The following is a 20,793-nucleotide window of genomic DNA, read 5'->3' as shown; positions in this document are numbered from 1 at the left end:
TAAGTATCACTGTTTCTTCTGGCCTGGAGCGGAAAGAGCACCATTAATCTACCTCCAGGTCTGATACCCATGGGGGGGGGGGGCACGGATGGCCCCCTCACCTGACCCTCTTGCTATGAGCATTAATAGAACCGTAATAATGAGTAATAATGAGGCACTTAGAGACGCTCCATAAGATCCCACATGTTGTTCCTGGGATCTGCTGGAGCCACTCCTCCAGCTTGGGGGGGGGGGGGGGGGGGGGGGGGGCAGCTCCAAGTGCTGTAGGTCACCAGTGTCCAAGTGTCCCATTGTGACTGGACATGTCCCCTGTAGTTGTCCTGATGAGTTCTTTAAGACTAGAAAAGGGAAACTTCATTCATGAAACAAAACGGAAGGTTTCATTTTTTTGCATTTGTGAGTCACTTTGAAAAATCTAAATCTTTAACAGACAGAAACAAATAGAACAGAGGTCCGATGCGCATTAGCGGGCGTGTGCACGTGCGCGCGCGCGCGTTTATATGCGGGTTCACCGCAGGAATCCAGTAGCTTTATTAGCCCAGCTGAGCTCTGACCTTTTCACTAATTGTCTAATCAATCGAGCTCCATCTTTCCAGTCGAGCCTCCGTCAGATCGGAGCGATTGGCCACTTATTTTGGCCCATGTGCAGCATTTTAGGCCATTTCAGAATAAAAGCACATTAACCGGACCTCATTAGGCCCGGTGAAGATCTTCAGCGAGACAAGAGCAACATGCTGGTGTCGTTTGTACTCTGGCCCATCGTTGAATAGCTGCTAAATTAGCAACAGATGGGACGCGCGTGCATCCAGGCCAGTTCTGAAACCAGGAGCTGTCTTCTTGAGTAGCTTCAGACCTTCAGGACAAACGGATGAGAACCAGGAAGAGGAGCAGGAATGATGCTGAGGGCCGGGGAATGAGGACAGGACGCAGAAGAAGCGTCTCAGAGACGCCCCGGCGCCACCAAAGTGGAGTCTGATAAATGCACCGGTAATTTCAGTGTGACGCCGGCTCACGCTGAATCGGGGGGACGCGGTCCCTGAAGTGTCCCCAGGACAGCAGGCAAACAAGCAAACACTAATGAATTATCCATAGGGTGGGGGGGGGGGGTCATGTGGAGGCAGGAAGGAACAGAGAAAGACGCAGGGGTTCTGAACACTCCGAACGAGTGACGTGGGTCCAACTTCCTGTAGCCTGACCTAGTTGGGGGGGGGGGGAGCAGTACCAGTTACAGATGGGCTCACCCCCTCCTGCAGTCTGGGCTCTGGAACCCCCCCACCCTGAGGGGGGGGGGCTGGTGTGGGCTAGCGTGGAGCTCCCCAGCTTGTGTTGGGGCGCCCCCCCCCCCCGTAGATCCCTCTCTGCCTACAGAGGCCTCTGGATGAGTACTGAAAGGTGCTCGGGGGGGGGGGGGGGGCTTCAACTGCCTCAGCAACACTAAATGTTAAATGTAAATGTAAATATTATATATAAATGTTTCAAGTCAATGTTCAGAACAACAGAGAAGGGCGGCGCTCAGTTTGAGGTGGGGTTTAGTTTAAGAAAACCAGTCATAAGAGACATTTTTAACGTTCGGCACCCGATACACAAGGGTCACGACCCCCCCCCCCCCCCGGAGCCGTGCAGCTTCCAGCCTTGCTAGCATAGCCAGAGCAAACGGCTCCATCATAGATAACATAGATAGATAACGTCCTCCATCATGGATCTGCTCTGAAACGGCACCACACACACACACACACACACACACACGCACACGCACGTGCACGCGCACGCGCACACACACACACACACACACACACACACACACACTCTAGCCACTCAAAATATAAGGGAAATAAATAGAAAACACATGTGAGAGAGACGATAGAAGGAAAGAATCACATAGATGAAGAAAATCTCTTGAACAGATGATACTGACTCTGGGGGGGGGGGGGGGGGCAACAAAAGGAGAGGCCTCTCAAAATCCCCCCCCCCCAAAAAAAAAATCAGGTCTGAAGCAAGAAAGTGTTGATCTCTTACAGCAATGATGAAATGGCTGAAGCGTCCTGTCCCCTCCCAAAAGATCCGGCTCCATTTATTTGGTGTGTTTTTAATTAGCTAAAGATCCGGATTCTCCCTAAATCAGCAGGTCAAACGCTGATGAAGAGCCGAGCGGGTCAGCGGGGTCAGAGGTCGGCAGGTCGGTGCACAACGACCTCATTTCTTCTTCCTAACTCAGACAAAATGAAGATTGTTGGAGCACAAAGGAGGCAGAATTGAGCTAAATTCCATCAGTTCTGAAAGGGCTGGCTTAAATAAAGACCATCATTCTGTAGCAGTGCACTTTCATTATGTAATAAATAAAACCAATAACGTTGGCTGATGTTTTTTTCCAGCTTTCTGTCAAAATAAACCTTAAACGTGATTCATTTCAGTCGCCTCCAGACAATCGGACCAGTGATTAAACACAACTCGCCTCAGTTTCTGTCACAACCGGATTAGAGTTTAATAAAACCGCGTGATTATTCATGCTGTCTTCAGCCTCTGGGGACACCTGGTGGACCTGTGGAAGAGCGCCCTCTTATGAACAGCTGGAACATCTGGCTCATCCTTGAGTTGCAGCGGCCCCAGTTGGGCCCCAGGAGAACCAGGCTTCCCCTGACCCCCCCTGTGTTGTTGAGCTCTGGCCACCAGTTTCCTTATTTCTTGTCTCACTTTGGCCCCTGGCCCTGCTCAGACACAAGGACTTAGTCTGTAGTTGTTGTTGCAGTAGGTTCTATACATTATAGATACATCATATATGCGTTATTGGGTTATTGGGCTTCGGTGATTTCGACATAAAATTAAACTTCGTTGCAACAGTGACACCACGTGGACGCGTCGGGAACTGACACAAACGTCAATACGTTATTTCCATACATTTTCCAACCGGTCCAACATTTTACCTGCTGCGTCATCGGGACACACCCAAAATATACCAATACAGCCCGTGTTTATATTATAGGGGCATTGAGTCTATAAATACCCCGACCTCATGCGCCAATTTTGACAACTCCTTTAATTTCACTCTCTCTTTACAACTAACCAAAAAAACAAAAACAACCGTCCACTTCAGCTCTTCACGTCATGGCTTTTTCAAAATGTCATTATGGTGGAGTGATGGTATATTATATAGTTGACAGTGTGACAGGAGCCAAAGTTATACTTAATATAAAGCTTGATGTTCCTTTGCGCATGCTATCAGAATCCTGCTTGGTGTTTGGTGGCGTTTTATTTTGAAAGCGGGCACCGGAAGCTCACGCCCGCGTCGACTTCCGCCAACTTGACCGAGAGGGTGGCTGCGCTTTAAAAACACCGTCCGGAGAAGAGACTTCACGGACAAACTTTGGATACTTTTAAATATTCTCCTCTGGAAGCTTCGGAACTGACGCCGGGCGTTGCGAGCGGCACCACGAACACGTTTGACTTGTTTTCCCTTCAGGAAGAAACTTGGGAAAAGTGAAGTGAAAATGGAGAAGCCGAGCTGAGTGATAGTGGGGTGAGGAGGCTGGATTTGGCCAACTTGGGAGTCCAACCCTGCTGCTAGTCGGCTAGTTAGCCTCCGACTACCCTCGGCTCTCCGGGACAAGGAAGGGTAAGATTCTCCTGCACTTTTGTCCCCTCGGTATGTGGATGCTCTCAGGAGCCGGAGCCTCTCCCGGCCAGGCTGGTTCCAGGCGCGGATCCACTGGAAAAGGTCGTCCTGACAGACGAGGCCTGTTTATTCTCATTTAATTAAGCTGTAATGGAGATTCCACCACTTTGATTTAACGTCAAGACGTTTTCCAGAGTCAGAATGTGAATCTGGTCATTTGAAACTTCCCAACTTTTGTTTTTTTGTTGTTGTTAAAAGTGAACATTGATGTTCTACAGTGTCTAGTTTTAAGGAGTTTATTTGTTCGGCTCCTTTAGGTTTGTCTTTCTGAACCTGATGCTAAAGATCTGTCTGTTTTTCTTTGTCTCTTACTCCCAGTTTCAGAGCAGCTTTCCTCTGTAACGGACCTCCGTTAGATCCCGAACCGGTTCCTCCTCCATCCGGTCTTTCTCCGGGATCGTCCACACCGGACCGCCACATCGGGACCAACCCCGCCGCTCTTCCTCTGCCCTCGGACCGCGGATGTTCACACGCATGCAGCGGCGCTCAAAGGTCACGACTGGCGCCGGCCGCGTCCAGCAACCCTCTGTGGGCCCGACCCGGACGCCCGATGCCCTGAGTGCGTTGGACCGGCTGTGATGAGGCAGGACTCCTGGTGGCCTGAGGGGCTGACGGGGCAGCGGCCCGAGGTGATGTGATGGGGTGCAGGAACAGTAAGGTCCTCCCCGAGCCTCCAGGGGACGTTCAGCTGGATCTGGTCAAAAAGGTCAGAACCAGCACCTGGGTCTTGGTTCTGCTCGACTCTTAAATAACGGCGTGACCTTTGTGTCCCGGCAGGTGGACACGCCGCAGCCTCCTCAGACGGACGTCTACAAGCACTTCATACGTGGGGACTGCGCCCAGAGCAAAATGGACGGCGCCGGCGACAAGGCGCGCTCCGCCCACCCGACCCAGGACCGGACCGCCTCCGCCCAGCCCCCGGCGGAGCCGCCCGACCCGCAGCGCAGGAAGGTGGCCAAGTACCGCGCCAAGTTCGACCCGCGCGTCACCGCCAAGTACGACATCAAAGCCCTGATCGGGCGCGGCAGCTTCAGCCGGGTGGTGCGCGTGGAGCACAAGAGCACGCGGCAGCCGTACGCCATCAAGATGATCGAGACCCGGTACCGGGAGGGGCGGGAGGTGTGCGAGTCGGAGCTGTGCGTGCTGCGCCGCGTCCGCCACGCCAACATCATCCAGCTGATGGAGGTGTTCGAGACCGCCGAGCGCGTCTACATGGTGATGGAGCTGGCCACGGGGGGCGAGCTCTTCGACCGCATCATCGCCCGCGGCTCCTTCACGGAGCGCGACGCCACCCGGGTGCTGCAGATGGTTCTGGACGGGCTCAAGTACCTCCACACGCTGGGGATCACCCACCGGGACCTGAAGCCCGAGAACCTGCTTTACTACCACCCGGGAGCCGACTCCAAGATCATCATCACCGACTTCGGCCTGGCCAGCAGCAGGAAGAAGGGCGACGAGTGTCTGATGAAGACCACCTGCGGGACGCCGGAGTACATCGCCCCTGAGATCCTCGTGAGGAAACCCTATACGAACGCCGTGGACATGTGGGCGCTGGGGGTGATCTCCTACATCCTGCTGAGCGGGACCATGCCGTTCGAGGACGACAACCGGATGAGGCTGTACCGGCAGATTCTCAAGGGGAAGTACAGCTTCTCCGGAGAGGTGAGCCCCCCCCCCCACCCCCCCCCCACCTTTAACGGTTGGTTCACATCAGGACTTTGGTGGCAGCTGAAGGTTGAGAAGGTTTAAAAGGAAACGTGCGTTCAGGTCCTGGCTGTTTTTAATTTAAACGACAGTTTCCAGGTTGGATCCAGCTTTTTGTTCTAAACGGCTCTTTAATCACAGCTCAGAGCAGCATCGGATCAAAGCACTGGAAAAATCCAAGATAATCGGTGCTGAACCACTATCACTGCCTGTCTGTCTGCCTGCCTGTGTGTGTGTGTGTGTGTGTGTGTGTGTGTGTGTGTATATATATATATATATATATATATATAAAAAAAAAATATATATATATATATATATATTTTTTTTTTTTTCTGTCTGTCCTGCCTTCATTCCTTTACTTCCCTTCCCTACTTCCTGTCTTCCTTCTTTCCTTCCTTCCTTACTTCCTTCCTGTCTTCCTTCCTTCCTTTCTTCCCCCGTCTTTCTTCCCTCCTTCCTGTCTTCCTTCCTTCCCTCCTGTCTTCCTTCCTTCTCTCCCTCCTTCCTTCCTTCCTTCCTTCCTTCCTTCCTTCCTTCCTTCCTTCCTTCCTTCCTTTCCTTTCTTTAGATTTTTTGTCCCCCCCCGACCCGGATCCGATCGGGTCAGTTCCCCTGGTGCTGAAGGTCTTGACCCCTGAAGGGGAAACTCCACCTTCGGTGACGCTGCAAATCCCTGACGGCTGTCTTATATGTAACGTGCTAACGTGTGCTAACGCGTGCTGACGCGTGCTAACGTGTGCTAACGCGTGCTGACGCGTGCTAACGCGTGCTGACGCGTGCTAACGTGTGCTGACGTGTGCTAACGCGTGCTAACGTGCTGACCTGTGTCCCCTGCAGCCGTGGCCCAGCGTGTCCAACCTGGCCAAGGACTTTGTTGAGCGGATCCTGACGGTGGACCCCAGCGAGCGGCTGACGGCGGGTCAGGCCCTGAAGCACCCCTGGATCATAAGCTTGGCCGCGTCCTCCTCCATGAAGAACCTGCAGCGCTGCATATCTCAGAACCTCCTCAAGCGGGCGTCCTCGCGCTGCCACAGCACCAAGTCGGCCCAGTCGACCCGCTCCAGCCGCTCCACCAAGTCCAACAAAGCCCGAAGAGTCCGGGAGAAGGAGCTGCGCGAGCTGAACCGGCGCTACCAGCAGCAGTACAACGGGTGAGACCCCCCACGGGGCTCCAGGGGCCCAGAGGCCACTTTGGCTCTCGTCCTGGGTGGCCAGACATGGCAGACTTGGTACCGACCAGCAACATTTGTGTCCAGAACTTCTCGGCCTCGTCTTGGACTCGTCCCTCCTCTGTTTGTCCCCCAGAATCTCTACATATTTATTTATTACTGACCTGAACACACAGTCTGGATCCAAACGGCCACTGGACAATGACCTTGATGGACCTTGACCTAATGACCTTGATGGACCGTGACCTAATGACCTTGATGGACCGTGACCTAATGACCTTGATGGGGCGGGGCGAGCCCCCCCCTCCCCCATTGCTGTGATGTTGCTGCTATGTGCAGCTCTTGTCTTCCAGACGTCTCCTAAAAGTCCTAATGAAGGTCGGTCATCTTAATTAAGTCTGCCTTTCTCTCATCTGTCTCTGGGGGGGTGGAGGGTGTGTGTGGGGGGGGGGTCAGGGGTGGGGGGGGGGGTCCTGAAGCCCTTTAGAACCACTTCAAGCTACAGTGCTGTAAACGGGCGAGTTTCCAGGCTTTTGTGGCGTAAAAGGATGAGAATGACGGACTTTTGAGGTTGACGGAGGCCCCCAGCCTGAGGGTGCCCCCCCCCCCCCCCCAAAAAAAACCGTTCTCACCAGAACGTGCTGCAGCTCCTTTGCCCTGGACCCTCGATCAGCTTCAGAGGGAAGTCTTTTCCTCTTGTTGACTGTCTTCACGGTGGTCCCTGGACATTCTTCTGCCCCCCCCCCAACATCAGGCCCCCCTCCAGACCAGGACGATGGGAGAATCTGGAGCTGGGAGAGCTGGACTTTGACCACTATTGGACCAGATCGTTTTCCTTCTCCCACCCAAACAGACATTTAAGCCTTTTGTTTGAAGTGGTTTGAAGTTACTGGGTTCTTCTTCTCTCTCGGTTCCCTTCTTCACATCTGCGTCTTAAACCTTTTGGACCCAAAGACGTGCCGGAACCAGCAGGCCCGGCTGCTCCCGCTCACCTGTTTCCAGCGGTTTTAAGTGACGAAGAAGCCACCTAAAATCAAATTCCCACCACATCCGACGGCGTCAGAATTAAAGTTCACCTTTTTTCGAGGCTCCGACCGACGTCGGCCTGGAACTGTTGGAGCAGCGGCCACGAGGCCGGAACGACGAAGAACCACTGAAAAGAACCGTGAACTCGTGTTTCCATGTTCGGAGGGGTGGTGTTTGCTCTGGAAGTGCACTTAAATACCAGAATCTGGGCCAACTTATTCAGTCCAGGATGGTTCTCTTAGCGGGGGGGTGGGGGGGTGGGGGGGGGTCCTTGACCTTCACCGTTGGCCGGTGTTGATGCCCCGGACGTGCCTGATGGTCCGTTTCCTCGTATATTCCTGTTTCACTGCATAACTGAGCTGTTGTTTTAGGGCAGTTATATGAACTCATAGTCGTGTAGCTTTTTTGTAAACCTGGTAAAAGTTTCCGAGGTTAATAGAGAATATAGACTATTATATATAAGTTTGAATATTCTGAACTTGAATGCAAGTCCTTGGTCAAAAGAATGTGATTTTTTGATCGTGGATTTAATTTTTTTTTCTGTATCTTTAAACAATCCTTTGAAAATCTTCCCCAACAGCACATTATTTATATTCTATTCCGTTGAGTTCTCCTCGTCATTGGGTTTGTTGTGTCTCCTCAAACTGGCCAACGTTGCTCTCATCTTCTTTTGGTTCTTCTTCACGTGTAACTCTTGTCCTGGAAATCCAGCCGAGCCATGTCAGCCGACCTCACGTGTTTATCTGTCTGTATTTTTAATCTGAGGTGAACAATAAAACGTATTGATACTATCGCTGTCCGAATATCTGCTCCGGACCACCGGGGTTCTTCTGTGTGCCGACAACTGTAACGTCTGAACACCTCCTTCTTTTTGTTTCATTTTATTAGACGTGTCAGCCGAACGTATGAATAAGTTAGGATAGAGGACGTTCCAAGACTTGAATGTAAGATAAGAGATGTCCGAGGTCTCTCCAAGCCCTTTATCTACTTTTTTCCCAGCTGGTTTTGATTGTGGTTCTATGGATCTAAATTACATCCTGAAGTACATGTCACCACAAGGCTGCGCACACTCCGTCAGGTAGGGGGCGATAGAGAGCTCGACAGGTTGGCTGCGACGCGCATTAATCGAGAGAAGAAGAACCTGGCCACCCGCAGGGAAGCATACGTCAGTGTCTGTAGCCTTTAGCTGGAATGCTACTAGCGTATAATTGGCTCAATATAACAATGAAGTAGTGTTCGTTATTTCACCACTACACGGACGATGCGCTATACGAACACACACACCTGACTGGGAATCATTTGTCAGCACGGTGAGTTTTAACGACCCAGACGCCTACGGATATTTCAGCTTTGCTTGCTAAAGCTAGTGCTGCGGTAGCTTCCTGGGGCCAAAACAACCGTGGTTGGAAGCAGCTTTGAGGTGTGTGTGCAGCCTTGGCTGCATTCCCACCTGCCTTCGAGGTTTGTCCAAATGTTGTCATAGACGGTGTTTAAATGAAATCCTTCCCTCCTCGAGGTTAGCCTCTCCTCCATTCTTCGTAGTGGTTCATTCCTCAGAATGTGCGCTTAAATGGCTTTTTGTTCTTGCTTTGTTAGCTTAGTGAGCTGTTTACCTTCCTGCCCGGACTGGTGACACTATTTTTGCTACCTCTGGTCTTTGAATATTGTGCTTGCTCAAGCAACGATCCCCACCGAACAAAAGCCTATTGACAGTCGTTTCAGGCTGCAAAACAGCCCAGTTGAACGTTTAATGGCTCATGTTAATAAGACTGATTCCAAGTTCTCTTGTTTTAATTTGCTGGATTCTGTCAAGATTGATTATACAAGTTACCATAAATTACCTTTAAACCAGAACAATGACTTTTCTCTCATTACTCCCAGTCTAATGTATGTCTGTTTATGCTTAGAAGGTGGTGGAGTTTCTTTCTTTCTATGAGAAAAGGAAATGCTCTTTCATGACTGAACGATTGAGGTGATCATTTTAGCTATGTGCTTCTTTCATTTCAGATTCCAAAAGGAACGCCTGCAGTGAAAGAGGGACTGACATAATCCATAGCCTGCAGCCCTTCCGGATCCTCCTGCTGTCATCACCGGCTGCCTCCCTTGCTCTCGACATGGAGACTCTGGGTTTGCTCCGGCAGTGCCACTGACTTCCACCCTGGACAACCATCATGGAGAGAAAACGCAGAAAGAAATTAGTCTAGCTCATCGGGCTGTTTGAAGTATGGATTCAAATCGGGAGCACTGGACTTGAAATGCCGTGGACACGCCACTAACCTGAAGTCCAGTCTTAGTGGTTTCTCTATCCTCTTAACCTTGAAGTAACTGGGATTGCTTCCGTTTGTTTAGCACGTCAAAATGCTCCTGTTTCCTGTGTGGGTATCTGTTTTTTTGGGGCTGCTGGTGGGCTTCCTGCCTTTGTTAGGAACGGAGCCATTGGGGGGGTCCAAGCCTACCACCGACCCACCGCAACCGTCCTCCTGTGACTCCAACTGCTCCCAGTTGACCCTAAAGTTGGAGTTCTCTTCTAAGGTGGTGGAAGATGGTAAGAATCTAATTAAAGGTGTTTTTAAAGGTGTCCTCCAGATGATGTCATTGATGGACAGATGGATAATCACACAATCACAGCAAGTGAGAAAGAGGAAATGAGGTGTTGATGTTGGAGAAATTCCTTTAATTTCAACTTTAAAAAAGGCTCTTTTCTTCTTCTGTTTTTACTCTAATGTCAGGGTTATTAGGGGGGATGTGTTGACAAGTCTGCAGTGTTACGTTCAACAGAACCTGTCCTATTAAATGTTGAGGACTTTAATGTAGCGTCTGGTTTTTAAAAGCGTCCCTGGCCTGTTTCTGCAGAATACATCATCGGATTTATCGGCTACTTCTCGGCCAAAGCGCGCAGCTTGTACATCAGCAGTGCCCTGCGGAACATCGGCGATCACTTGCTGGAGTGGCGCATCGTTCCCCGGGAAAATCCAGCATCTGACTTCCCCAGTGACTTCGAGCTGGTCCACATCCGCCAAGCTTCTCCCGGTAACCTGCTGATGCTGGAGGACCATCCTTACATCAAGAGAGTCACGCCGCAACGCAAAGTGTTCCGCCTGCTCAAATACGTCTCCTGTGAGTCTTAAAAGTGTGGCGATGTTTGACAATTCCTGGATTTGCTTATGTGTGAGTGCTGTCTCATGGGAGCTAAGGCAATGTCTCATCTCATTTGTCCTCTCTTAAGAGAGCCAAAGAGCGGTTAATCCCGTGATAATGAATAAGTAGATAAGGATAAGTAGAATGTCATATCAGGGCATATATCATATAGACACCAACACACACACACACACACACACGCAGCATCTAATAGCCCTGTTAAGACCGGACAGGGTCGATGTTCTGTTGGACCCCCAGAGGGTCCAACAGAGAGACCCCAGAGGGTCCAACAGAGAGAAATCTAAGCTAACGAACCCCGAGTCTAAAGGCTCTAAGGGCTCTTCCTGACACGTTCACTCCGTAGTTGGAGTGTACCCACCCTTTGCATGTGGAAATCTCTCTAGCTGGAGTAAACGGAGCACCTTGATCATCATTTTCTCTCATTAGGTGCCGATATCTGCATCCTTACTGCAGCACACATGTGTAGAAGAGCTCTGTAGTTTTGTGGTTAGAATGAGGACAGGCGGCCTGAGCGCGCCCCTCTCCAGACGTGATCATTAAGACTGGGATGGGACGTCCAGTCAGCGCTCTGCTTCTGTCCCTAAAGCAGCAGAACCCACCGCTCCGTGCAACGCAAGCACCAAGGCGCAGAAGTGGCAGTCGTGGCAGTCGTCCCGTCCTTTCCGACGAACCAGTTTGTCTCTGGGCTCGGGCTTCTGGCACGCCACGGGTCGCCACTCCAGCCGACGGCTTCTCCGGGCGATCCCCCGCCACGTCGCCCAGATCCTCCAGGCGGACGTTCTTTGGCAGATGGGCCATACGGGTGGGAGCAGCACTCTGCACGCCTTGTTCTGACCCGATACAGCCGTGACGGAACCTGACCCGTCTCTCGTGTGATGGCGTAGGTGCCGGTGTGAAGGTGGCGGTCTTTGATACAGGCCTGAGCGAGAAGCACCCCCATTTTAAGAACGTAAAGGAACGGACCAACTGGACCAATGAAAAGACACTAGATGATGGTGAGGAGAGTAAAGAGTCCTAAATCCTGATCCCGATAAATGTTGCAGTTCTCCACATGCTGTTGGTGCTTCGTTAGCGTTAGCAATGGTGAAACTAGCGTTACGTGTGTTGTCTCGTCCTGCAGGTTTGGGCCACGGCACCTTTGTAGCAGGAGTCATCGCCAGCATGAGAGAGTGTCAGGGCTTCGCCCCAGACTCTGAGCTGCACATCTTCAGAGTCTTCACCAATAACCAGGTGCACACATGGGAAGGTTTGGCCCTTCTGGTCAAGGTTTATCTTAATTTCACCAGTTAAGGACGTGCGACATGAAGCAAAAGTGAGGGAGAACTGCTCGTGATGTGTGCAGGCTGATGTCTCCTAACATCTCACATTAGGAGAGCTTTCCTTCTGACGACTCTTCCATGAAGGTCAACAGGTGAAGAGTGACCCAGAACTCCAGCGTCTGCTGGATCCTCCTGGAGGTTCTGACCTGCTTTTCCCTCAACCCTACCAGGAGATCCCTCTGATCTTTTCCTGGTCTCCCAGACCTGAGCTTGACCTCCACTCTTCCTCTTAACTGATGTCTCTTAACCACATTGTGAGCTAAAGAAAAGAGGACCTGAAAGCACCTTGATATCTCCTTACAGTCTTCTTCTGCTGAGGGGAACCCACAGCTCCATACTCCATAACAACTGCACACAAACAATGATGCCAACAGTCTCAAACAAAGGGCCGATTCCTCGGGCAGTTATCTGAGAGCTGGGCTCAGATCTCCTGGGGTTTGCTTTCTCTTCCAGTTTGCTTTGGCAACGCCTGACCTCGGTTAGATTTCTAGCAAACAAGTGGAGAATCGCGTTAAACTTCCTAAGTGATGTGTTAGCTTTGGTGTAGTAATGCATCACCTTTACATTTTAACTGGTGTCATCCCCCCCCCCCCCAGGTCTCCTACACGTCATGGTTTCTAGATGCATTCAACTACGCCATCCTGAAGAAGATCGATGTTCTGAACCTCAGTATCGGCGGGCCTGACTTCATGGACCATCCCTTTGTTGATAAGGTGAGATGACCTTGCTCAGGGTGGGGCCAGAAGGCAACGCTTGCACCCTAATCCATGGCACTGCCTTTTATTTACAGTCATGCTGTACAGCTCTTTATTATTCTCAATTTGTATCGATAATGGAAGTTTAATGTCGATCCTTCAAGTGTAGAAGTCATGTTGGGAAAATGGCTGCTGTAAAAGTTTTATATTGTAAATTATTAAGGAAATCAATCATACTTTATTTGTACAGCTCTTTTATAGGTAAAATAACAATGTGCTTTACAACTAAGATACAGTAGTGGAATACAACACAACAAAATAAAGCATAAAATACACCAAATAAAAATAAACCAATGAAATTGTAATTATAAACAGTAATAATTAGCATGGGAATGATCACAAAGGCATTGCCCGACCACCCAGTTTGATTGAAACCTCAATAATTGCATCCATAGTTGCTCTGTTTGTTGGCCAGGTCTGGGAGCTGACTGCCAACAAAGTGATCATGGTCTCTGCTATCGGCAACGATGGACCTCTCTACGGGTACGTTTGCTCCTGCTGGAGGACACAAGTTTGGGGAAGGTTGAAGCTCAAGGTCTAGGGAGGGTGAGGGTCCTCCTGGCCAGGATGAAACATTACAGACCCGAGAGTACACCAGGAAGTGGTCCAGAAGATTTCAGACATGAGCAACCCTCTACTCGGAGAGGATGAAGTTAAGGAAACCTTGTGTTGGCTGGGAGATGGTCCTCACTGAGACACTGGTTTGGAGAGCTTGACAGGCTGTGGGCGGTGACCCTGAACGCCCCTTCCCCCACAGGTCACGCTGTCGTCATCCCATTAGATGTGTCTAAGTGGGGGGAGAGTGTGTGTTGCTGCTCCTTAATGAGTGATAATTACCACGACAAGGAGAGGAAATGTTTCTAAATGTCAAGCAAATCTAATCAGGGCTCCATTGTCCACCGTCCCCGGCTGTCTTTGTCTCAGCACGCTGAACAACCCAGCGGACCAGATGGACGTGATCGGTGTCGGAGGGATCGACTTTGAGGACAACATTGCTCGATTTTCCTCCAGAGGAATGACGACCTGGGTGAGAGACGCGTGGAGTTGTTTCCTTTGAATCTCCATCACCTGTTCACAGGTTGCCAGCATGGCCACACGTGCACTGGGCCACGGTGGTGGCTGAGCTGGGGGGCTCGGCTGGAGTGACCCTGAATCCCTGCTGCTGTGTGTCCAGGAGCTGCCAGGAGGCTACGGCAGGGTGAAGCCCGACATCGTCACCTACGGCTCAGGTGTTCGGGGATCCGGGATGAAGGAGGGCTGTCGTTCGCTCTCTGGCACTAGTGTAGCTTCTCCCGTTGTAGCTGGTGCTGTTACTCTTCTAGCCAGGTGAGTAGAATCTGCAATAACCCAACGCAGATATCCTTCTGATCCTGCTGATGTCATTTCTAACTAACTCTGGGACTATGTGACGCTCATGATGTCCTACCTCTGGGACTGTGTGATGCTCATGATGTCCTAACTCTGGGACTATGTGACGCTCATGATGTCCTAACTCTGGGACTATGTGACGCTCATGATGTCCTAACTCTGGGACTATGTGACGCTCATGATGTCCTAACTCTGGGACTATGTGATGCTCATGATGTCCTAACTCTGGGACTATGTGACGCTCATGATGTCCTAACTCTGGGACTATGTGATGCTCATGATGTCCTAACTCTGGGACTATGTGACGCTCATGATGTCCTAACTCTGGGACTATGTGACGCTCATGATGTCCTAACTTCCTGTGCCTTCAGCACGGTTCTGAACAGAGAGCTGGTCAACCCCGCCTCCATGAAGCAGGCCCTGATTGCCTCGGCACGCAGGCTCCCAGGAGTCAACATGTTTGAACAAGGCCACGGGAAACTGGACCTGATCAGAGCCTATCAGATCCTCAACAGCTACAGACCTCAGGCCAGGTAAGGGGTCCACCAAAACCTCCTGAATGAACGTCAGCAAGCAAACGGTGGCTTGTGCTGCTCAGCTTGACTCTAGAGAACCGTGAGCTGAAGAACAATTCAATAATAAGGTAGATGTGTATGACTTTAACATTAGTGGGGGGTTTTTACACCAGATTTGTCACTTTTGCATGTTGTCCACGGGCATTTTGTGGCTTCTTTAGTCCCGAGCAGGTTTCCACGCAGACATTAGCCACCCTGTTTCCTCCCAGTCTCTCTCCCAGCTACATCGACCTGACCGAGTGTCCCTACATGTGGCCTTACTGCTCCCAGCCCATCTACTACGGAGGAATGCCCACTATTGTCAACGTGACCATTCTCAATGGGATGGGCGTCACCGGCAGGATCCTCGAGAAGGTGCGTGCACGTACGCGAGCACAGCGTTCCCCCTTGACCTGTTGATGCTGACCTTTGACCTCTTGTTCAGCCCATCTGGCAGCCCTACCTGACCCAGAATGGTGACCACATCGATGTGGCTCTGTCCTACTCCCCTGTGCTGTGGCCGTGGGCCGGCTACCTCGCTGTTTCCATTTCAGTGGCCAAGAAGGCGGCGGCGTGGGAAGGAATTGCTCAAGGTCACATCATGGTGACCGTGGCGTCCCCGGCGGAGAACGACGTGAGTGCTCCTTCGATGCTTCTCATTTTAAGCCTCGTTAGCCGCGGTTCCCCTGCGCTCCAGATGCAACCCTGCTCTCTGACCTGTTGCAGTCTGAGGTGGGCGGGGAGCTGCTCTCCACAGTCAAGCTCCCCATCAAGGTGAAGATTGTACCGACACCCCCTCGCAGTAAGAGGGTGCTGTGGGACCAGTACCACAACCTGCGCTACCCGCCGGGTTACTTCCCCCGAGACAACCTTCGCATGAAGAACGATCCCCTGGACTGGTGTGTGTCGAGAGGAGGGACTTAGCAGCTCCCAAACGATCATCTCTGCATTCAAGATCTGGGTTGGGTGTAACGCATGGTTGCTGTGTCTCTCCCAGGAACGGAGACCACATCCACACGAACTTCAGGGACATGTACCAACACCTGAGAAGCATGGGCTACTTTGTGGAGGTGCTTGGGGCCCCTTTTACCTGCTTTGATGCCAGTCAGTATGGTGAGGAAAAGCTTTAGGTGAGGAGCTTGTGCAGCTTGTTTGGGATCATGTTCTCACGTCTTCTTTGCTGCTGCTGTGACCCTGTAGGCACTCTGCTAATGGTGGACAGCGAGGAGGAGTATTTTCCTGAAGAAATCACCAAGCTGAGGCGGGACATTGACAATGGCCTCTCGCTCATCATCTTCAGCGACTGGTACAACACCTCGGTCATGAGGAAGGTCAAGTTCTACGACGAGAACACCAGGTATTGGTGCAAAGGTGCAACGAGGCGCCTGGCTGATGTGTTGGGGTCGGGGTCGTCGGGGTCGCGTTGCCGCCGTGAGCAGCTGTAAAGGTGAATTGCGTCTGCAGACAGTGGTGGATGCCGGACACGGGCGGAGCCAACGTGCCGGCGCTGAATGACCTGCTGACCGTTTGGGGGATGGCGTTCAGCGACGGGCTGTACGAGGGGGACTTCACCTTGGCTGATCACGACAGTAAGACCTTGACATTAGCCCCACGTTAGTCCCGTGGTCAGCCAACTAACCGCACGTGCTCTGCCTCAGTGTACTACGCCTCCGGCTGCAGCATTGCACGTTTCCCAGAGGATGGAATCGTGATCGCCAAGAACCTAAAGGACCAAGGTACCTTCTTAATCAGGACCAGCTCTGATCCTTCTGCTCCCACTCTTTGACCTCGGTGGTCACCAGGAAATATTAGGGGCAAAGATATCCAGTGCTTTTAATTTGAAGGGAAGCTTCATTGAGTCCCTTTGACGCCCCCCAGGAGTAAAGACTCCTCGGTCAAAGATAAAAACCTGAGGAGATCTTGTTTGTGAGGAACCCTGATCCTCCAGGGGACCAACTGTGATCTCATCGGGGACACGAGGGGCGTGGAAAGCACAAACCAAGCTGTCCCGAGGAACTCTACAGAAGTTTGATGAGCCTAAATCTTCCGAACCCCCCCATCCCTCTTGATTGATCATTGATTTGTCCCCCTCCCTAAAATTCCGACATTATTTATCTGTTGATCTTCATACTTTTCTGATAATAACTGTCTTTTTGTTTCAGTCCAAAAAGTGAAGCTTTTGATTGTTTCCAACAGGTTTAGAAGTCTTGAAGCAGGAAACGGCGGTTGTTGAGGGCGTCCCCATCCTTGGACTGTACCAAACGCCATCGGACGGGGGGGGCCGCATCGCTCTGTACGGTGACTCCAACTGTATAGATGACAGTCACAGACAAAAAGGTCAGCAGATGTTCCGCTTTCCTGGTTCTTCCTGTTTTTAACTCTGGTCAACGTTCTGAACCAGCATCATCATTATTATTATTACTATTATTATTATTATTATTATTCCCAATCAAAATGGCCAAACCCTGTTTGGGGTCGACCCGGCCCCGTGTTTGGGGATGAAATGTTCCACTTGGCTTCTCTCCATCAGATTGTTTCTGGCTGCTGGACTCGCTCCTGCAGTACACCTCCTACAGTATGACCCCCCCCAGCCTGAGCCACTCCCACAACAGGGTGGCGGCACCTGCAGGCAACGACCGCCCGTTGCCACAGAGACTTGAAGGTGAGGACAAACATGTTCGCAGATGGCTGATTATTGGGAATTCGGACCGATCTTATTTCTAGTTTTATTTCTCTTCCCAGGAAACCATCTGTATCGTTACTCCAAGGTCTTGGAGGCTCACCTGGGAGACCCTAAGCCCCGCCCCCTACCAGCATGCCCCCACCTCTCTTGGGCGAAGCCACAACCGGTTAATGAGACGGCACCCAGTAACCTGTGGAAGCATCAGAAGCTTCTCTCCATCGATCTGGACAAAGTGGCGCTACCAAACGTGAGGGCGTACCGGCCCCAGGTCCGACCTTTATCTCCCGGGGAGAGCGGCGCCTGGGACATCCCTGGAGGTGAGGCGATGGGTGAGGCCCCCCCAGGGGCGGGGCTACTGCTGCAATGCTGCATATCTCAATACTCGGTCTCGGTCTCCTCAGGTATCATGCCTGGCCGCTACAACCAGGAGGTGGGTCAGACCATCCCCGTCTTTGCCTTCCTGGGAGCGATGGTGGTCCTGTCTTTTTTCGTGGTCCAACTCACCAAGGCGAAGAGCAAGCCCAAGCGCAGGAAACCCCGAGTGAAGAGGCCCACGTACCTGCAGCAGCAGTCCACCGTGGGGAAGAACCCCACCGTCTGAGAGCCCCCGCGCTGGCTCCAGCGCTGCTCCCGGGACTGGGGAGGCGGGCAGCGCCGGAGCGCCGGGCCAGCGCGCTAAAGCGTGGACCTGACGGCCGAGCTGCTCTTGATCCTCGTCTAAATGAGGAGCCTTTAGGTGTTGAACAGTGTTGCCCCACGACCTCCACATCTGGGCCCAGATGTGCCTGTTTGGGACTTATTGTACATTTCTCTCTGATCAAACTGTCTTTTTAAATTTGCTTTTCTAATATTTATTGAACTCCCTGTCATCTAGAGACCCACCTGAGGCCCATCGAGATTTGTTGGGCGTCTCTTTTGGACGTCCCGCCCACAGCGTTCCGTTTTTTTATTGTAAACATTCGTGAAGGCCGGCCGGACGTCGTCGTGACGACCGACAGCCTGGTTGAATTATGTGTCATCAATTAAAGCAGCATATTCAAAATCACCTCTTCGGTCACGTTTTCCCTCATTTATCTTCACGCGTCTTCGAGAGAAAAGTCTCATTGGTATTTTAAAGAAATCATGAAATTCATCACGTTCTTACGCCGTCAACTTCAGCAAGAATCCCCGATAAAAGGGTTCGAGAGGTAGAAAATCTCATCTTTTTAACCATTTTATCCCTTTCGGGGTCAAAAATCCGCCCGTTAAATTGCCTCTTCACTTTCATTGATTTATTTTTCTTTAAATAAAACAGGCATTAGTGTGGTCAGCTCTACCCCTGAGGACCCCTGTGTGTCGCCACGGTGATTTTTGAACCCACCTGATGATCTAATATGTTATTTGTGCCTCCAAGTATGTAGTTCTTTAACAAATGTCGACTCCACAGGTGGAACATTTACATGAAGCTCTTCTCACGACAGGAAAATGTCTCCTTTTTATAAGATGTTTATTTACATTCGCCTGACGGAACTCTGATTCTGTTGTATTTTTCTGATGCATTTCATTAAGTTCACTTAAAGGAAAAGCTGATGGCGCCTGGACGGCGTTGTTGTGCTGCGGCTTTGGGCTTAACGAAGAGGAACGATTGCTTTTCTCACTGCAGAGTAAAGAAGTGTCAAACAAATGAACTCACTCCAACGTGCTCGTGGTATTAAACCGCCTGGGGCTGAAGTCACTCAGGCACCTTGATTTCGTCTGAGGTGATGCAGGTCGGTGTGCTGGGGGGGGGGGGAGGGGGTTGAGGTTTTACTGCTTATCCGGGCCTAATAGGTCAGATCAGCCTGTGGATCTGTCACCTGTCCTCTGGAATGATGGTCTAGCTGAAGAACTAATCTCTCTTGGAACCTTGGGAAACGCGAAGCCAGCTAGCTGTGCTAACAAGATTTGGTAAAGCTGGTGGGGAGTGGAGGTCACATGCCCTCTTTCCCCTCATGGTTCCCAGATGCCAGGACCTCCCGTCAGACCGATCAAGTCAGTTACTCGTATCCCAGATGTCAAGTTAAAAGCGATCCAGTGGAAGCTTCAACACACTCCCTTCATTTGCTAGCGTGCTGTGCTGGAGGTTATTAGCTTTCTTAGCTTTGCCACATCGGCTACGGGGCTCCCGGTTCGAAACTGATGCCAGCAAGTGGAAATGTCACAACAGCATCAGGGTTTGATGCACCAGCGACCCACAGGCGGTCGCCAGGCTTTGGAAAGAGCTAGAAATATACGTAGCATTAATAATTAAACAAAAAAAGCATTTCAAAACTCTTATGCTGCTAAAAAAGCTGTACCAACATGGTGCTGGCAGGAGTTTGAAAGGATCCAGATTCCTGATGATAGAAAGGCAACAGTAACTCAAATAACCACTGGTTACAACCAAGGGATGGAGGACACCATCTCTGACCCTGAAGAAGATGGGCTACAGCAGCAGGAGATCACCATCTCTGACCCTGAAGAAGATGGGCTACAGCAGGAGACCACCATCTCTGACCCTGAAGAAGATGGGCTACAGCAGCAGGAGATCACCATCTCTGACCCTGAAGAAGATGGGCTACAGCAGGAGACCACCATCTCTGACCCTGAAGAAGATGGGCTACAGCAGCAGGAGATCACCATCTCTGACCCTGAAGAAGATGGGCTACAGCAGGAGATCACCATCTCTGACCCTGAAGAAGATGGGCTACAGCAGGAGATCACCATCTGTGACCCTGAAGAAGATGGGCTACAGCAGCAGGAGACCACCATCTCTGACCCTGAAGAAGATGGGCTACAGCAGCAGGAGACCACCATCTGTGACCCTGAAGAAGATGGGCTACAGCAGCAGGAGACCACCATCTCTGACCCTGAAGAAGATGGGCTACAGCAGCAGGAGACCACCATCTCTGACCCTGAAGAAGATGGGCTACAGCAGCAGGAGACCACCATCTCTGACCCTGAAGAAGATGAGCTACAGCAGGAGATCACCTTCTCTGACCCTGAAGAAGATGGGCTACAGCAGCAGGAGACCACCATCTGTGACCCTGAAGAAGATGGGCTACAGCAGGAGATCACCATCTGTGACCCTGAAGAAGATGGGCTACAGCAGCAGGAGACCACCATCTGTGACCCTGAAGAAGATGGGCTACAGCAGCAGGAGACCACCATCTCTGACCCTGAAGAAGATGGGCTACAGCAGGAGATCACCATCTCTGACACTGAAGCAGATGGGCTACAGCAGGAGATCACCATCTCTGACCCTGAAGAAGATGGGCTACAGCAGCAGGAGACCACCATCTGTGACCCTGAAGAAGATGGGCTACAGCAGGAGATCACCATCTGTGACCCTGAAGAAGATGGGCTACAGCCATCCTGGCTGGTATCAG

General features: G+C 51.3%; 2 protein-coding genes across 3 annotated transcripts; both read left to right on the top strand.

Annotated features, from left to right (window-relative positions):
* Window positions 1-3,280: 3,280 nt before the first annotated feature.
* pskh1 (protein serine kinase H1) lies at window positions 3,281-8,360 on the top strand. Its single transcript, XM_003977735.3, has 4 exons — window positions 3,281-3,610; window positions 3,989-4,376; window positions 4,448-5,332; window positions 6,212-8,360. The coding sequence occupies exons 2-4, from the start codon at window positions 4,308-4,310 to the stop codon at window positions 6,527-6,529; spliced, it is 1,272 nt and encodes a 423-aa protein (XP_003977784.1). The 5' UTR covers window positions 3,281-3,610; window positions 3,989-4,307; the 3' UTR covers window positions 6,530-8,360.
* Window positions 8,361-8,689: 329 nt separating this feature from the next.
* Window positions 8,690-18,452, top strand: mbtps1 (membrane-bound transcription factor peptidase, site 1). Of its 2 annotated transcripts, none has more exons than XM_029841484.1 (22): window positions 8,690-8,879; window positions 9,577-10,114; window positions 10,423-10,686; window positions 11,318-11,530; window positions 11,613-11,723; window positions 11,849-11,958; window positions 12,644-12,760; window positions 13,218-13,285; window positions 13,727-13,829; window positions 13,977-14,128; window positions 14,542-14,703; window positions 14,955-15,099; window positions 15,170-15,358; window positions 15,451-15,623; window positions 15,722-15,837; window positions 15,925-16,081; window positions 16,189-16,313; window positions 16,383-16,460; window positions 16,921-17,061; window positions 17,255-17,386; window positions 17,467-17,724; window positions 17,809-18,452. In XM_029841484.1, the coding sequence occupies exons 2-22, from the start codon at window positions 9,928-9,930 to the stop codon at window positions 18,006-18,008; spliced, it is 3,201 nt and encodes a 1,066-aa protein (XP_029697344.1). In that variant the 5' UTR covers window positions 8,690-8,879; window positions 9,577-9,927; the 3' UTR covers window positions 18,009-18,452. The 2 variants fall into 2 exon arrangements, with proteins under 2 accessions (XP_029697344.1, XP_029697343.1); XM_029841483.1 differs by having other exon boundaries at window positions 11,315-11,530.
* The last annotated feature ends 2,341 nt before the right edge of the window (window positions 18,453-20,793 follow it).

Source organism: Takifugu rubripes, chromosome 9 (assembly GCF_901000725.2).
Source record: "Takifugu rubripes chromosome 9, fTakRub1.2, whole genome shotgun sequence".
NCBI lineage: Eukaryota > Metazoa > Chordata > Actinopteri > Tetraodontiformes > Tetraodontidae > Takifugu > Takifugu rubripes.
The sequence above is the reverse complement of the archived record's forward strand: the minus strand, read 5'-3'. Positions and strand labels throughout refer to the sequence as shown.

Bases quoted from the DNA above. Each gene is read 5' to 3' on its own strand.
- pskh1 (XM_003977735.3), top strand. From the start codon at position 4,308: ATGGGGTGCAGGAACAGTAAGGTCCTCCCCGAGCCTCCAGGGGACGTT. The intron at 4,377-4,447 runs GTCAGAACCAGC...GTGTCCCGGCAG, and splicing joins AGCTGGATCTGGTCAAAAAG to GTGGACACGCCGCAGCCTCC. The intron at 5,333-6,211 runs GTGAGCCCCCCC...TGTCCCCTGCAG, and splicing joins AGTACAGCTTCTCCGGAGAG to CCGTGGCCCAGCGTGTCCAA.
- mbtps1 (XM_029841483.1), top strand. From the start codon at position 9,928: ATGCTCCTGTTTCCTGTGTGGGTATCTGTTTTTTTGGGGCTGCTGGTG. The intron at 10,687-11,314 runs GTGAGTCTTAAA...CTGTCCCTAAAG, and splicing joins CCTGCTCAAATACGTCTCCT to CAGCAGAACCCACCGCTCCG. The intron at 12,761-13,217 runs GTGAGATGACCT...TTTGTTGGCCAG, and splicing joins ACCATCCCTTTGTTGATAAG to GTCTGGGAGCTGACTGCCAA.